General features: G+C 40.2%; 1 protein-coding gene across 1 annotated transcript in view; it reads left to right on the top strand.

The window, feature by feature from the left end:
- Positions 1-15,019, top strand: part of ryr2a (ryanodine receptor 2a (cardiac)) — a 509,073-nt gene that overhangs the window by 477,504 nt on the left and 16,550 nt on the right. Inside the window, exons 109-111 of the mRNA XM_037973568.1 lie at positions 3,968-4,124; positions 12,635-12,699; positions 12,920-13,020. Of these exons, the coding sequence (XP_037829496.1) occupies positions 3,968-4,124; positions 12,635-12,699; positions 12,920-13,020 (323 nt within the window). The remainder of the gene's footprint in view (positions 1-3,967; positions 4,125-12,634; positions 12,700-12,919; positions 13,021-15,019) is intronic.

Below are 15,019 nucleotides of genomic sequence, written 5' to 3' on the forward strand. Positions count from 1 at the left end.
AGAGCAGTCCAGAACCAGAAGATCTGAGGGGTCTAGATGGTTGGTACAGCGATAACAGATCTTTAATGTATTGTGGTGCTAAACCGTTCAGTGATTTATAAACTAACAACAGTATTTTAAAGTCTATTCTTTGAGCTACGGGGAGCCAGTGTAGGGACTTTAAAACTGGTGTTATGTGCTCTATCTTCCTGGTTTTAGTGAGAACACGAGCAGCAGCGTTCTGGATCAGCTGCAGCTGTTTGATTGACATATATGCGGTAGATATTGTTTTGATTGTACCTTAATTTGTACTGTAGCCATGTTTGCCAAATTGTGACTAAAATCAATAAAAAGTTGTTCACAAAAAAATAGGAGAAACTGGGGACCACATAGCACACCCATGTTTCTGCCTATAATATTACCCTGCATATGTGAAGTAGGTTGACTGCAGGCACAGTTTCAAGAGTTGGCACAGTTGCTCTGTATAAAGAGGGGTCCTGCTGCTTAGACTGATGTCTAATTTAACCTTATTCAGTCCACCTCCACTGCTTTAGCAACAGGAACCTACATAAAGAGTGATGTGACATCAAAAGGAGGTCCTCAGACAGAAGATTTTTTTGGGGATAAAAGACAAAACATTTCAACAAAGAAGAATTCAGAGGACTTGACTCAACTTTGTTAGATCAAGATTCAACTGTTCAGTCTGGTTTTTAGTTAAATTCTTTATTTGCAACTTTTAGCAACTCTTTGTTCATTTTATTTCTAATTTTTACTGTTCATCTTGTTTGACTCTTAACTTAAATATAATAAAATATAATTTTAATTATTCATTTCACTCAGCTTTAATTACGTTCAAGTAACAATTGTGGTGCAAAGGCCTGTTGAAATAAGTGTTTTTTTGTATTTATTTTTAGGGAAACAGCAGTTATTTTTATTTTAGTTAAGCTTCTTTCTATTTCTCTTTGTTTTACCAATCTTTAGATTTATACATGATTTTTAAATTTATGTTTTTATGATTTATATATTTTATCATTTGTGTTTTCTAATTAATGAAATTGTGTATCTCCAGTTTTTCCAGTCTCTGTTGTTTAATCCTTAATATTTACTTACTTTTAAATGATCTTATATGTATTTTTTTGTTTAATTTTTCCTTCCTTCTCCTACTAGCATTAACTTTATCTGAGCATGAAAAAAGAAAGTTCATTCTATGAGTTTAGCTCTTTGCTGTGACTTGAAGCTGATAATCCGTAAAGTCATACCCAACTAAAATTTGTCAGTATTCTATTCAGTCTGTTTTTAAAGAGGCTTCAACAGTTCCATTTATGGACAGAGCACTGTGGGTCAGAGCCTCCAGTCTGGCCAGGATTCATCTGCAGGTTCTGTCAGTGCTCCAGTTATGTGTGTTGAGTGTGTCAGGCGGGGTGGGGAAGGAGGCAAACCCATAGTGCAGATTCATCTTATAAAGAAAACTAATTTATTAAAATAAAATAAACAAAAAAAGCTGACATTGCAGCAAAATCAAGTCAACTAAGTTTCAACATAAAATAACAAGGCGTGGAGCAGAACATAACAACAGGGAAACAAGTGCAATTATCCAGCAGAGTAGTAAGGGAAGTGACCGGGTTTTAAGCACAGAGGGTGACGAGGTAAATGGGCACAGGTGAAGCAATTAGTAGGACTTGAGGCAAGTGTGGATGGGCATGGCAGAAAGGCAAAAGAGTGACTGGGGAGGAGTGGATAGTGACAACAAATGAGAACAAGAACTGAAACAAAACCTCAAACAGAAAACAAGATGAAAATAAAACAAAAACCATAAACTGAAACAAAGAAAACCCAAATCTCTACAAGTTGAAGTCATTTTGAATCGTGTGGTTTATTTTTTAATATTTGTATATTTTCAGAAACAACAATTGTACATCTTATATTAGGAAGGATGACTTTTATGCTATTAACCTGTGGCCTTTATCATAATAAAAACATTATTTTAAAATATGGTTTAGAATAGAGAAATGGAAGTAAAGCGACATGGTGTCTATAAAAGTGGTCTATATAAGGAATTTCTCTTTTTAGGTGCTTTTCTTTTAGCTTGGAACAGTTTTCTGTCACCCAGAAATTTTAGAACACACACTAATCCCCGTAGTCAGTCACTTATAACACCATCTGTTTCCTATTAAGGGCCTGAGGGTGGTACATCAGTTTTGTCTGTAAGGCAGGAAGGTGACAGGGTTTAGGAAAACGAAGGGATGAACTGGTATAAGTGTTTAGCCATGGAAATACTTCTTTCTCCCCTACTTGTTTTATGTAATAACACACACCAGGAAGAAGTGATCTCAATTGATGTCTCCTTTTGAGTTCACTCTCAGCCTACTAAGCGCTTCTTATAACCAGCTGCGAAAAAGCAAAAGGGTGATAATATGCTATAATGTGATAATACTATAATGTTTTTGCGTATGTCTGTGTGTGTTGGTGTGTCTATCTGTTACCAAAATATCTCATGAACCACTGGACAAATATTATAGGAACCTGCAGAAAGGAATAGCTGGATTAATGTTTACAACTGATTAACTTTTGGACCTTTAAATAAAAAAAAAACGCAATAATGAATATAACGCAGACAGTTTACAGATATTTTTGTATTATTTGGTTTCAGATTAGCTGAGACTGATCCCCAACACATATTTTGAGTGGTACTAGATTGCTTAACATCTTTGTTTAAAATTTTGCACTATTGGCGTGAACACTGTCTGTTAGCAAAATATGTCATAAATGATTGGACAGATTTTAATGAAACTTTTATGAAATAATCATTGGATGTACATCTACAACTGATTAATTTTTGGTGCCGATTCAATTCAAAATGGTTGCAACAGCAAACTCACTTTGGAAAACTCAAAAATGACTGAAGTCATTTTTATGAAATATTGTGCAAAGATTTGGTGGGATTGTAGCTGGGAAAGTAATTTATAAAACATAGTTCAAGTGCTACTCATTCCACAAGAACTTTGTTTAAAACCTAAGCATTAACTATCGAATGTGTCTGTTAGCAAAATATATCATGAACCTTTGTTCAGGCTTTTATGAAACTTTTAGAAACTAATAATTGCATGTACATCTAAAACTGATTATTTTTAAAATTCAATTCAATTCAAGTTGGCTGCCACAACTAATTGACCTTAGTCAATATACACTTGGCTATTGCGTGGTAAGTTTTATAAATATTGACCTAAAATTATGGTTGTAGCTGAGACATTCAAAATATCTTGCATGAGATCAGGCATGACAGCATTTGCGAGGTTTGACCAAAATGGCTATAACTTTTTAATTTCTCAACTCGACATGATCTTTGTCTGACTCTATGACATGAAGGATGGTGGGCGATATGCATTTTTTCAAGGAATGCTTGGCCTTTAGTTTGAGCACACGTTTTCCCTATGTCTACCTCCACAGACCTTACTTGAGAATTTTTTTAATCCTAATTTTTAAACTAGACTATTTACAGAAGTCATTACATTTTATGAAATAATTTAATCTAATCTAATTCTAATCTGTGTGATCTAACTTTCTTCCTTACTTCTTTCGGCTGCTCCCTGCTGCAGGGGTCACCACAGTAAGCAAACTTGTAGGAGGATTTGACAAATATTTACATCAGATGCTATTCCTGATGTATCCTGGCCCAAACCTGCAGCCTAAAGAATATGAGACCGTGGCACTGATCACCAAACTACTGCATCTCCTGTGTGATCTGACTAATATTAAATGATCTACTGATATTGCATAGTTTAACCTTATCTAGGTTTTGCAAAGTGCTTTTCAGCTTTTAGAGCTCTTTGATTTGATACATACTGAATTTTTCCCATACTCACAAACCGTTAAGTCTGAGGAACTCAAAATTAAATCTCTGACTTTCCATCTGGAGATAAAGGACTCTACTTTTGTAAGGCATTTCCTGTCTCTCTGAGTGTTGTGGTTCTGTCACTTTTTCTTCTAGTGCTATATGTTCCACATGTATGTTGGTGTACGGGCAGGCGGAGGAATTGGCGACCAAATTGAGGACCCTGCAGGTGATGAATATGAAATCTACCGCATCATCTTTGACATCACATTCTTCTTCTTTGTCATTGTAATCCTGCTGGCCATCATCCAGGGTAAGTTCAACATATGTTAGGGTTGTCATAAAAGATAAGAAAGGTTAGCTGTCATTATATAGGCTAAATAAAATGAAATTACAGGTGGAACTCAAGATATGACAACCATATAGGATATGTCTTCCACAAAACTACAACTGTAGATTTAAAGGTAAAATGCAATAAAATATAAAATAATTAGTTTTCATGTTTTTCTTTTAGTTACACACCTCCATAAAATATCCCAGTGGCTCATTTCTCAGATTTAAAAAAAATAATGACTTGTTTTTAGAGTCTTTGTGTAAAAATCTTGAAGTGGGGCAAGTGTTACTGGTTGGTTGGTGACAACATCAGCACTACAGCCAGCTGTGATAGACTGCTGCAGGACACAGAGCAATGTTACGGTTGCATTGTTTATCAATGAAAATGAGAGCAGAAGAAGAAGCAAGTTTTGTGAACAAGAATACTGGTTTAATAACCTTTTTTTATTTTGTCTGAAGTGACGTCATCAGAAACTCAAGCCCCTTATTTCACAAGAGGAACTCTGCTAGATGGTGTCTTGACACATTTTTTCACTGTTCTTATTTATGGCAAAAGTCAATATTTACTTTTCCTGCACTGCTACCTGTACTCATTACAATTCAATTACAATTTTATATTGACATTGTAATTGTGCACTGCGAATGGCTCAATTACTTTCTCCTCATTAGAGTTCTGAGTGTTGAGAATCTCAGCAAAAATACAAATCATTACACTATCACTATATGTGTTCGTCAAGAGCAAATTTCACTGAATCACAAAATGATCTCATATATCTAAGCCACATGTGCATGTACTTGGGGTAGGCTCCTTGTCTTTTCTGTGTCTTCTTTGTGGCAGTGACCTCTTTATCTGCCTTCTTTTTGTAAGTAAAAACAGTGGGGAAGGCTCCTGGCAAAGGTTCTTGCTGTTTTGGTGTAGAGCCAATTGACTAAAGGTTTGAATTTTAGATGCTTCTCTTCAAAATGTTCACTGGATAGTCGGTCACCAGCTTTTGGGTTGTTATTTTCAGGCTGGAGCATAACTAACCAAATTAATTGAACTTTATTGTCCTTCGGGAAGCAGAAAAATTAAATACCCGTTGTAATTTCGGGTCGACGTCCTTACACAATTAACTGCAACGCACTGAACCATTTCACCCATAAGCTGTCTGAATTCACGCATTTGCTATTCACTTCCTTGTTTACATTCATTTGTTTGGCTCAGGACACAAAACATTGGTTATCTTGGTTATCTACTCTTGGCCCAAGGAGATTAGAGGTGTAAATCTGTAGCACTGGTCATCTGTTTGACCATGGTAAGGTGGAAAGAGGATAGATGTGGTTTCTTTGAGGCTGGGTGATGAGCTCTTTCAGAATGGCAGAGGGCAGTCAGTAATTGTCTGGGCTGTGTTTATGAACCCCTATGCCCTCCTGTCTGCTACAGTGTTTCCAGTAGTCCACACCATGATGCACCAGCAGGTTATGTTCTACTTTGATTTTCTTGAAGATTATCAGAAAGTGCAGCTGATGATGCTGAGTCTTTTATTTTGACCACTGCCTTAGTGTAAAGATCAGTGTCTCACTTAGGAATTTGAAGCATTTCACTTGCTCCACTCTTGTTGTAAAGAAGAGTGTGGTCTCCACTGTCCTTCTGACATCTGTGATGACCTCCGTGGGTTTTGAAGTGTTAGGAGATTATTAGACGAACACCAAACTGCCAGTTGATGGACCTCTGTTTGTAATGTGTCTTATCCTCTTGTTGTGGAATTTTCTTTAACAAGAGGACAACTGAGAGTTCTGTCTTTCAGGATTTATTAAAAGTTGTACAACTGAGAAAACATTCTGCAGACCAAGAAAGTCAGCAAAACAACAACTGGAGCACACAACTGGTTGCTCCTCCTTTTATACCCGCTTGTAGGCACATTCTAGTAAATTTCCACGCAGTTGGGAGGGGTCAGGGGGAAACAGAGGGTCAGATAACTGACCACAGAGGAGGTAATAAAAAACATGAGGTAACACAGACTTCCTGGACTCTGCACCCTAGAGCCCCATAAAGATAAGATGAAAGGCAGTCTAAACTAAATCACAGTGACATGAATGCTCTGTGTTTTTCCACAGTTCACAAGCAGGTTACATGTATCAGTCTTAACTCACATCTAGCAGAGAATAGAATTTAAAATATTTTATTTCCCTTACACTCTCCAAAAATGGCCCAACTACATTTGTGTCCACAAACTATATAGTGGAAATGGGAAGAGGCACGGCTTTATGTGTAGACAGGAATGGACTCAAGATCCAGCCTTGAGGTGCACCAATGCTGACTGTTGGAGGAGGAAAGATTGAAGTCACTGATTGTGTTCTGTTTGTAAGGAAGTCCTTTATTCATACACAGTTTGATGGGGTTAGGTGTAACTTCAGCAAGTTATTGATTCAGATGTCAGGGACATCCAAATCAATAGAATTCTAATTAATGAACAGCAGTCTAGCATAGTTCTCCATGTGTTTGAGGTGGCTCAGCATGTTATGGAGGACGTTGAAGATTGCATCCTCGTTTGAGCAGTTTGTTGTGTTGGCAACCTTTGGAAACAGAGGTGGTTTAAAATAATTAGGAAAGATCAGACAAATGGAGGATTAAACATTTGATCTTTTGGAGTCTGACCTTAATTTTTATCTTCTCATATTTTTTTTCAAAATGTTAAGAGATTATAGTGTTTTCTGTGAATTGAATGACTTATTGTAATCTATATCTATAGCTGATATGGTAGACATACATTAAAACAAAAAAAAGACCTAAAAACAATGATTACATTTTATGTTTGTATTGGATAGAATGGCCTTCACCATTCAGTGAGATACTACCTATATAGACAGGCTTTCTCTCGCATTGCTCACCTTGTGTGCTCTCTCTCTTAAAAGAGCCGCATCACTCCTAATGGCATCATACCAATGCATTTCACTGTGATGCAATATATCGTGTTAGGCTCGAATTGACTTAATGTTCAGTCTGATTCTGAACTGGAGTCGGGACATAAAGAATTACTGCTCTAACCAAACCAAAATCAGGGTAAGAAGCCATCAGCCTTGACCATGTTTTGTTATATTTTCTCTAAATCTTTTATAATATCTATCACCACTGAATATATTGACTAATTACTCCTGAACCCATACTGATGATCACTAAGAAATCTCCTTTTTTAAATAAATGGGAACCCCATTTTCCACTCATTTTATCTGGAAATATGCTTGCTGGAAAAAAGATGTTGCATATGTAAGTAACTGATTTTAATACAAAATTGATTACTTCTTTAATAAGTAACATATCTATAATGTTACAAATCTTTTCTTAAATATTCTAACTACTTCCATCTGTCATGTTGGGTGGAGATGACGGAAACGAACCCAGTGCGCAGACCCATTTTAAAGGAAAGTAATTTATTTAACTAAAGGATAAAACAGAACAAAAACGCTGACGTGGCAGCAAAAAACTGAAGACAATGAACTAAAAAACAAAAACTAAAGACAGGAACAAAATACCAACTGGAGCAGGGACATGACTAACCGGGAACAGACAGGACGGAAACAGGACACACAATCAACATCTACAAACAACCAACATCAAAACAATGAACCAGCGGAGTGTGGAAGGCAATGACCAGGTTTTCAAGACTGAGGATGATGAGGTAAGTGGAGACAGGTGGCGTGATTACAAAGCAGGGACAGGTGTAGGTGGGTGTGGCAGGGAGGCAGAGAGAGAGAGATTGAGGAGGAGCAAATGAAACATAAAACAAGAGACAAGACAGAAACCAAACACAAATCAACAAACTAAATAAAAATAAAACAAAACCATAACACAGAACAAAAACAAAAACCAAATCACCACAGTACCCCCCCTCAAGGGCTGGCCCTAGACGGCCCAAAAAAGAAACACAAAAAACCTAGCATGGGAGGGTGGTGGGGGGAAAAAAACAAGACACAGGATGGAGGGCTAAAACAGAACAATAAACAAAAAAAAAACGTCAGGCAAGAAAGGCCAGGGAAAACAAAACAAGTCGGAAAATTAAAGTTCTCTCCGCCAAGGACGGCGCATGGGCCGTCCTCAGAGCAAAAGGTCAGACGGGCGGCCGGTACGCTGCCCTCGGCAGAACCAGAGTTTAGGCGGGCGGCCTAGGCGCCATCCTCGGCAGAGCCAGAGTTCTGGGGGGACGGCCCGGGCATCGTCCTTGATGAAGCAGGCGAGAGCCAGGCAGACTTTGGCCAAGCAGGCGAGAGCCAGGCAGACGTTGGCAAAGCAGGCGAGAGCCAGGCAGACGTTGGCCAAGCAGGCGAGAGCCAGGCAGACGTTGGCCAAGCAGGCGAGAGCCAGGCAGACGTGGGCCAAGCAGGCGAGAGCCAGGCAGACGTGGACAAAGCCGGCAAGAGCCAGGCAGACGTGGACAAAGCAGGCAAGAGCCAGGCGGACTGGACACAGCGTGGACCCCTCGGCGTGACGGAGCTGAGCGAGGCGCCGACCCACGGCGTGACGGAGCTGAGCGAGGCGCCGACCCACGGTGGCGCAGAGCGGAGCGAGGTGTCAATCCCGACCCTAGGAGGAGCAGAGCGGACCGAGGTGTCAATCCCGACCCTCGGAGGAGCAGAGCAGAGCGAGGCGTCGACCCACGGCGGAGCAGAAGTGGGCAAGGCGTTGATCCCGACCCTAATCGTGGCAAAGCGGAGCGAGGCATCCTCCTGGACCCTCAGCGTGGCGCAGCGCAGCGAGGCATCGACCCTCGGCGTGGCGCAGCGCAGCGAGGCGTCGACCCTCGGTGTGGCGCAGAGGAGCGAGGCGTCGGTCCAGACCATCAGCGTGAACTAGGAGGAGGAGCTGAGGCGTCGTTGTCCGCGATCCCCTTGAAAACACAGACTGGCGGAGGGGCACAACCGCCGACCCCCACCGAGACACTGGTTGGCAGAGAGACGTCGTCTCGGCCGATCCCCACCAAGACCCTGGACGGTGGAGCGTTGTCCTGGCCGACCCTCACTGAGACACTGACTGGTAGAGAGGCTTCGCCGACCCCCTCAGGAACGCTGATGGACTTGGCAGGTCTTACTGGGGACTCTACAGAGGGCGCAGAGAGGTCCCTGGGCTCAACAGAGGGAGCAGAGAGGTCCCCAGGCTCGACAGAGGGCACAGGGAGCTCAGAGGCCTCGGCACAGGGTGCTCAGAGGGCTCTGCAGACAGTCCTGGAGGTGGGGCTGAAGGCTCTGTAGGTGATTCCGTAGGCGGGTCAGGAGACGGGACTGAAGGCGCTGCAGGCGGGTCAGTAGACGGGACTGAAGGCGCTGCAGGCGGCTCAGGGGTGGCTGAAAGCGCTGCAGGTGGGTCAGTAGACGGGACTGAAGGCTCTGCAAGTGGGTCAGGAGACGGGACTGAAGGTGCTGCAGGCAGCTTAGGAGACGGGAATGAGGGGTGACTTGTATAATCTAGCTGGCTTGGATGATGGGGTGTACGGAAAGGCTTGAGTGGGTGGCAAACTGGGGGTGAAAGTGGCTCAGGTGCTGTGGATGAGTCGGTTAAATGTCCCTTTAACTGAGTTATGATTGACCAAATGTCTGAGTAGTGTGGCAGACTGACGAGACCAGGGCGGGACAGGAGGATCCTTTCTATAAGTTGACATGTGACTAAGTTGTGTTTTGGGTCTGAGTTGGTTGCTGTCAATGAAAGCAGTCTATTATTTTGATTTGAGATGTCTATGAGTTCTATGGGTGAAAACTGCGAACCAGGAATGGGAGAAGTGAAAAGTGACGTTAATGACAGAGGCGTGGTGTTGTCCGGCTGATCCACCGAAGAGACAGAGGTGGCATCCGACCGATCCACTGAGGAGGCAGAGGTGGCGTCCTGCCGATCCACCGGAGAGGTTATGATGGCTTCGGTCAGTCCGACCGGAGAGGCTGTGGTGGCAGCCGTCCGACTCACCAGAGGAGCAGTGGCAACAACTGCTGTCGATGTCTTCTTACGACGACGGCGGCTGCAGGATGCTGAGGTAACTGCTGTCGGACGGCAGGGTCCGTCCAAAACAGCGAGCAGGTGCTCCTCTTTTCTTCCTGGGTAAGAAGAATTCCCGTGTCGGAGTCTGCTGGGTTGTGGTGTGGCTGGTTCATTCTGTCATGTTGGGTGGAGATGACGGAAACGAACCCAGTGCGCAGACTCATTTTAAAGGAAAGTAATTTATTTAACTAAAGGATAAAACGGAACAAAAATGCTGATGTGGCAGCCAAAAACTGAAGACAATAAACTAAAAAACAAAAACTAAAGACAGGAACAAAATACCAACTGGAGCAGGGACATGACTAACCGGGAACAGACAGGACGGAAACAGGACACACAATCAACATCTACAAACAACCAACATCAAAACAATGAACCAGCGGAGTGTGGAAGGCAATGACCAGGTTTTCAAGACTGAGGATGATGAGGTAAGTGGAGACAGGTGGCGTGATTACAAAGCAGGGACAGGTGTAGGTGGGTGTGGCAGGGAGGCAGAGAGAGAGAGACTGAGGAGCAAATATAACATGAAACAAGAGACAAGACAGAAACCAAACACAAACCAACAAACTAAATAAAAATAAAACAAAACCAGAACACAGAAAAAAAAAAAAAAAATCACCACACCATCACTCACAAACACCACCAAAACACATGGAATTACTGTTATAATAAATTAACTTAACATTATCCTTATCCTATGTTAGGTTTATTTCTTTTGCCAAATTTGAACTCACCTTCACAAAATAATTTCTAAACACCTTACAATTTTACCAAAGTTTGTATTACAGTGTATTAACAATTACCAAAATTGACAGTATTTATTGGAAAATAACCCCATATTTTGTTATTTGCCTCAAGGTTGAAAACCAAAACAACTGGACTTCTATTCTGTAGCTGCAGACATTTCATTTCTCATCTGAGGAGCTTTTTCAATTCAAAAAGCATGTGAGAGTGTGGATTTCAAGCTTTTAAAACTGAGATGTTCTTTAAGCTAGAATCACATGCAGGTAGCCTTCCAACTCCTAACAATAGAGCTTGTTAAAGGTCCTTATTAGCCCGACTCACTGATAGGCCACTCTGGTCACATGAGTGAAGGTGCTGATTGGAGTGAAACTGATTGGGTATCAAGCCTAATGCTCCATTATAGGTTTTTGAAAACTGAAATCTGAAACCTCTTCCTCTGTTTAAAGTTGGTTTCTCTCTTTTGACATAGATGGCTTCCTTCACCCCCCTGTCAAACCATCTGTCTTTGTGATCAGAACATGTTATGAACATGAACATGTTACCAGATTTCTCAGATTTCAGCTTTCAAAACTCAAACTCCACACTCTCTGCTTTCTGAATTGAGAAAGCTCCTCGGATGAGAACTAAAATGTCTTCAGCTACAGAATAGAAGTCCAGTTTTTGTTTTTAACCTTTTTTTGGATTTACCATGTCCTGGATGACTGCAAATGCACACCAGCCTTTTTGCTTCTAATTCTAAATAACTGATGTTTTTTGTTTTTGCAAAACTTGTAGTAACCTTCTTTAATTTTATATTAGCCAGTCCCTCCAGGATTTCGCAGGCATTTTTTGTGATTGTTGTGGGCTAAAATGCCTGATTTCACAGGGCTTTTTCCTAAAAGTTGCAATGAAAAGTTGGGTTTTTTTTTTTTACTAAAATCAATAGAAAACCATTTTTTTTAATATATAAATCAAAAATACTCACTAGTTTTGTAAGATAATTACCAACAAACATTGACATTATCAAAAGGTGCTTTATTTGAGAACTTTGATAGCTTATAAACTGACATTCATGAGCATTTCTGGATTGTCCCTGGTCTGCAGCTCTCCTCACGTTTTGCAGACATAAAGTGTTTGTCGATGTGTTTATGTTCCATGATTACACTGCAGGACGTGCAAAACAGCTTCCCCCCTCTCTCATGCAGCTGGGTAGGAAACTGTTTTGTGCGGTCCTTTGCTGAAATCGTTGTGGGTAAATGTGGAGCATTAGCGCACATTTTCGCTTCGGTCGCTGCTCCTGCATGCTCCCGGAATTCTGATGTTAACAGGAAGTGACGTCACGTCGCATATCTTGTTTGTGAGTTATTTGGGGTTATTTTGTATTCCACACTATACAAACCCACAAAGAAGACACTAGACCACAGAAACAGTGGCGAATCATTTTAGAAACAATAAATATTGGGTTAATGTTGCAGTGTTTTGGGCAAAGTTGCAAAAAGTTGCAATTTTGCGGGGTTTGCTTGATTTTGCGTTAATAGTTACGATCGTAACATCGCAAAATCCTGGAGGGTCTGATTAGCTGTCAAAAGTTTACTTTTTATATTTTGTGCCTTTTTTCCCTTAGTTTGATAGTAAAAACAAACAAAAAAGTTTTGCTAAATAGTTAATTTCTCTGGTATTTTTTACAGGTTTTAACAAAATTAGTTTGTGGTTCATACTTGTTTAACTTTCACACCCTTTTCTTGTCCCTTGTAAAATTTTAGGCTTGATTATTGATGCTTTTGGAGAACTGAGAGACCAGCAGGAACAGGTCAAGGAAGACATGGAGGTAAAAAGACTTACAGATTCACCATTTAAAACAGTTCAGTATTGCATGATACGTGACCATCTGTATGTGGTGGCAACACCATATTGTCTTCTTCTATGTGATATTCAGTTGGAAATTATTTTATACCCAACAGGTGTTACAGATGATGACTGATAATTGTATGTCACTTGATAATTATGTTTAATAACCATCACATCACAGTGTCTTGCTTTTCTTGCAGACCAAATGTTTTATCTGTGGAATAGGAAATGACTACTTTGACACGGTACCACATGGCTTTGAAACGCACACACTACAGGAGCACAACTTAGCAAATTACTTGTGAGTACTATTGGTGTTTGTTTGAATAATTAGTTTTAGTTGAACTCTGAGCCAAACAGTTGTTTCTAAGGGTGTTTTAAAGCAATGAACGATCGTTTTTGAATTGTGTCTCATTGCATGGCTTTGAACTAAAAGGTAAACATTTTACACCAAAACAAGCAGCTCATTTGGGAATAGTGTGCTATGTGTTTCAGTGGGTGTACATCACACAATAAAGTCTAAACTATGGTGGTCGACAGATGCAAACGGCAAATTGCGGAACGTGCTCAAATGGTTTAATGCACCACAAACACGAGAATGCTGGAAACTTCAAAACACACAAATACAAAAAATGAGTGCAACGAAAAAATGCAGCACAACAAAAATCCTGCAAAAACCAAAAACAGTAACAAACACTAAAAACACCATCAAATAGGAAAAACACCATCAACAAATTACCAAACCAATGACACTTAAATAAAAATTAATAACCTACATGTCACCAAAAGTTAATGTTGAATTGTTTCATTAGATTGGACAAATAAGACACACCTAATTGTTCTGACTTTTAAGAATTTCATATTTGTATTAATATTTTTTATTTAAAAAAATCTCAATATTTTTCATATTTTCTGACCAGGTGATGAAAATTAATGTTGAATTGTTTCATTAGGTGAGTTTGTCTTATTTGTATAGTCTAATAAAATAATTCAACATTAACTCTTGGTCAGAAGTTCACATGACATTGAGGTTATTAATTTTTATTTAAGTGTTGTTGGTTCTATAATTTGTTGATGCCCCCAAAGTGAACCACCATGTTTAGGAAGCAGGAGACATGGAAGACATTGGTAGCCTTTAAAATTTCTTCAAACTGTTTCCAGTCTAATCTTGCTTTGCTAATGTTATAGCAGCATATAACAATACAATAATGGGTGGGGGTGGTCCGACATGGCAGCCGAATAGTCGCAGTTCTCTTGTGCTCCGCATAGCACGTGTATTTTTAACTATTTAAAGTTTTGTAATTCTTGCTCTAAAACAGCCATCATTCGCTCCACTCTCGTTTACATATTGAGAATAATGTTCAGTAAGAGTACTAAAGCCAGAAAAAGAGCGTCTCAAAGTGTGCTAGCTAATGCCGCTAGCCATAGTCAAACTAAGAAGATGGCGGAGGGATGTCAAACAAGTTATTACAGTCCATCAACAAACAGTTTGACAAATTTGAGCCAAATTTCCAGGGTTTGCTTGCTGCGCAGCAAGTACTCATGGACAGACTGGATGCAACCAAACAGCAGGCAGCGGAACATGAGAGCCGAATTGGATCGGTGGAAAGCTCCGTAGCCGAATTACAATGGGAAAACAAAATGTTACAATCAGGGGTGGAAATTAAAAATTTTGTCCACCAGCCATAGTGGCCGGTGGACAAAATATTTTACCAGCCACTCAAATATTATACCAGCCACTATTTTTTGTTGTGACAAAGTTATTTCATATGATGATGATGATGATGGAGGTGGGTGGGAGCAGTTGTGCTGTCCTACAAGCTGAACAACACCTCTTTCTGGACACTGCATGGAAATAACTAGACTTTTCTTATTTAATTTTTTTTATTTTAAACAATTAAAAGATGCATATCTGTACATAAAGAAATTAAGACAAGTCAAATTTATTTCTGTAGAGTGTTTTTGAAGGGTTTTTTTTTGTGCTTTTGTAAGTTTTTGTATGTCAGTTGTAATGTTTTTCAGACGCTGCTTTTAACGCATAGATCTATTTGTGCTACCCGCTTATATTTAACAGGTAGGATATTCTGATGAAGGAAGGGATTTTTGTGGTTTTAGAAAGACCGTTAGACATAGCTGTTTAGCCGTCCAACGGTAGGAAAATCTGACGAGGAAGCACAGATCGTCAGAACACCGGCCGTAGGCGCGAACGCACACTGACCGACGTCATGACGTCATTGATTTAGTTAAAAAAAAACGTTGTTTAACTTTCGGTTCTTCCCTCGACTACTCTTGAAAAACAG

Source organism: Kryptolebias marmoratus, linkage group LG2, assembly GCF_001649575.2.
Source record: "Kryptolebias marmoratus isolate JLee-2015 linkage group LG2, ASM164957v2, whole genome shotgun sequence".
In the NCBI taxonomy this organism is placed as follows: Eukaryota; Metazoa; Chordata; class Actinopteri; order Cyprinodontiformes; family Rivulidae; genus Kryptolebias; species Kryptolebias marmoratus.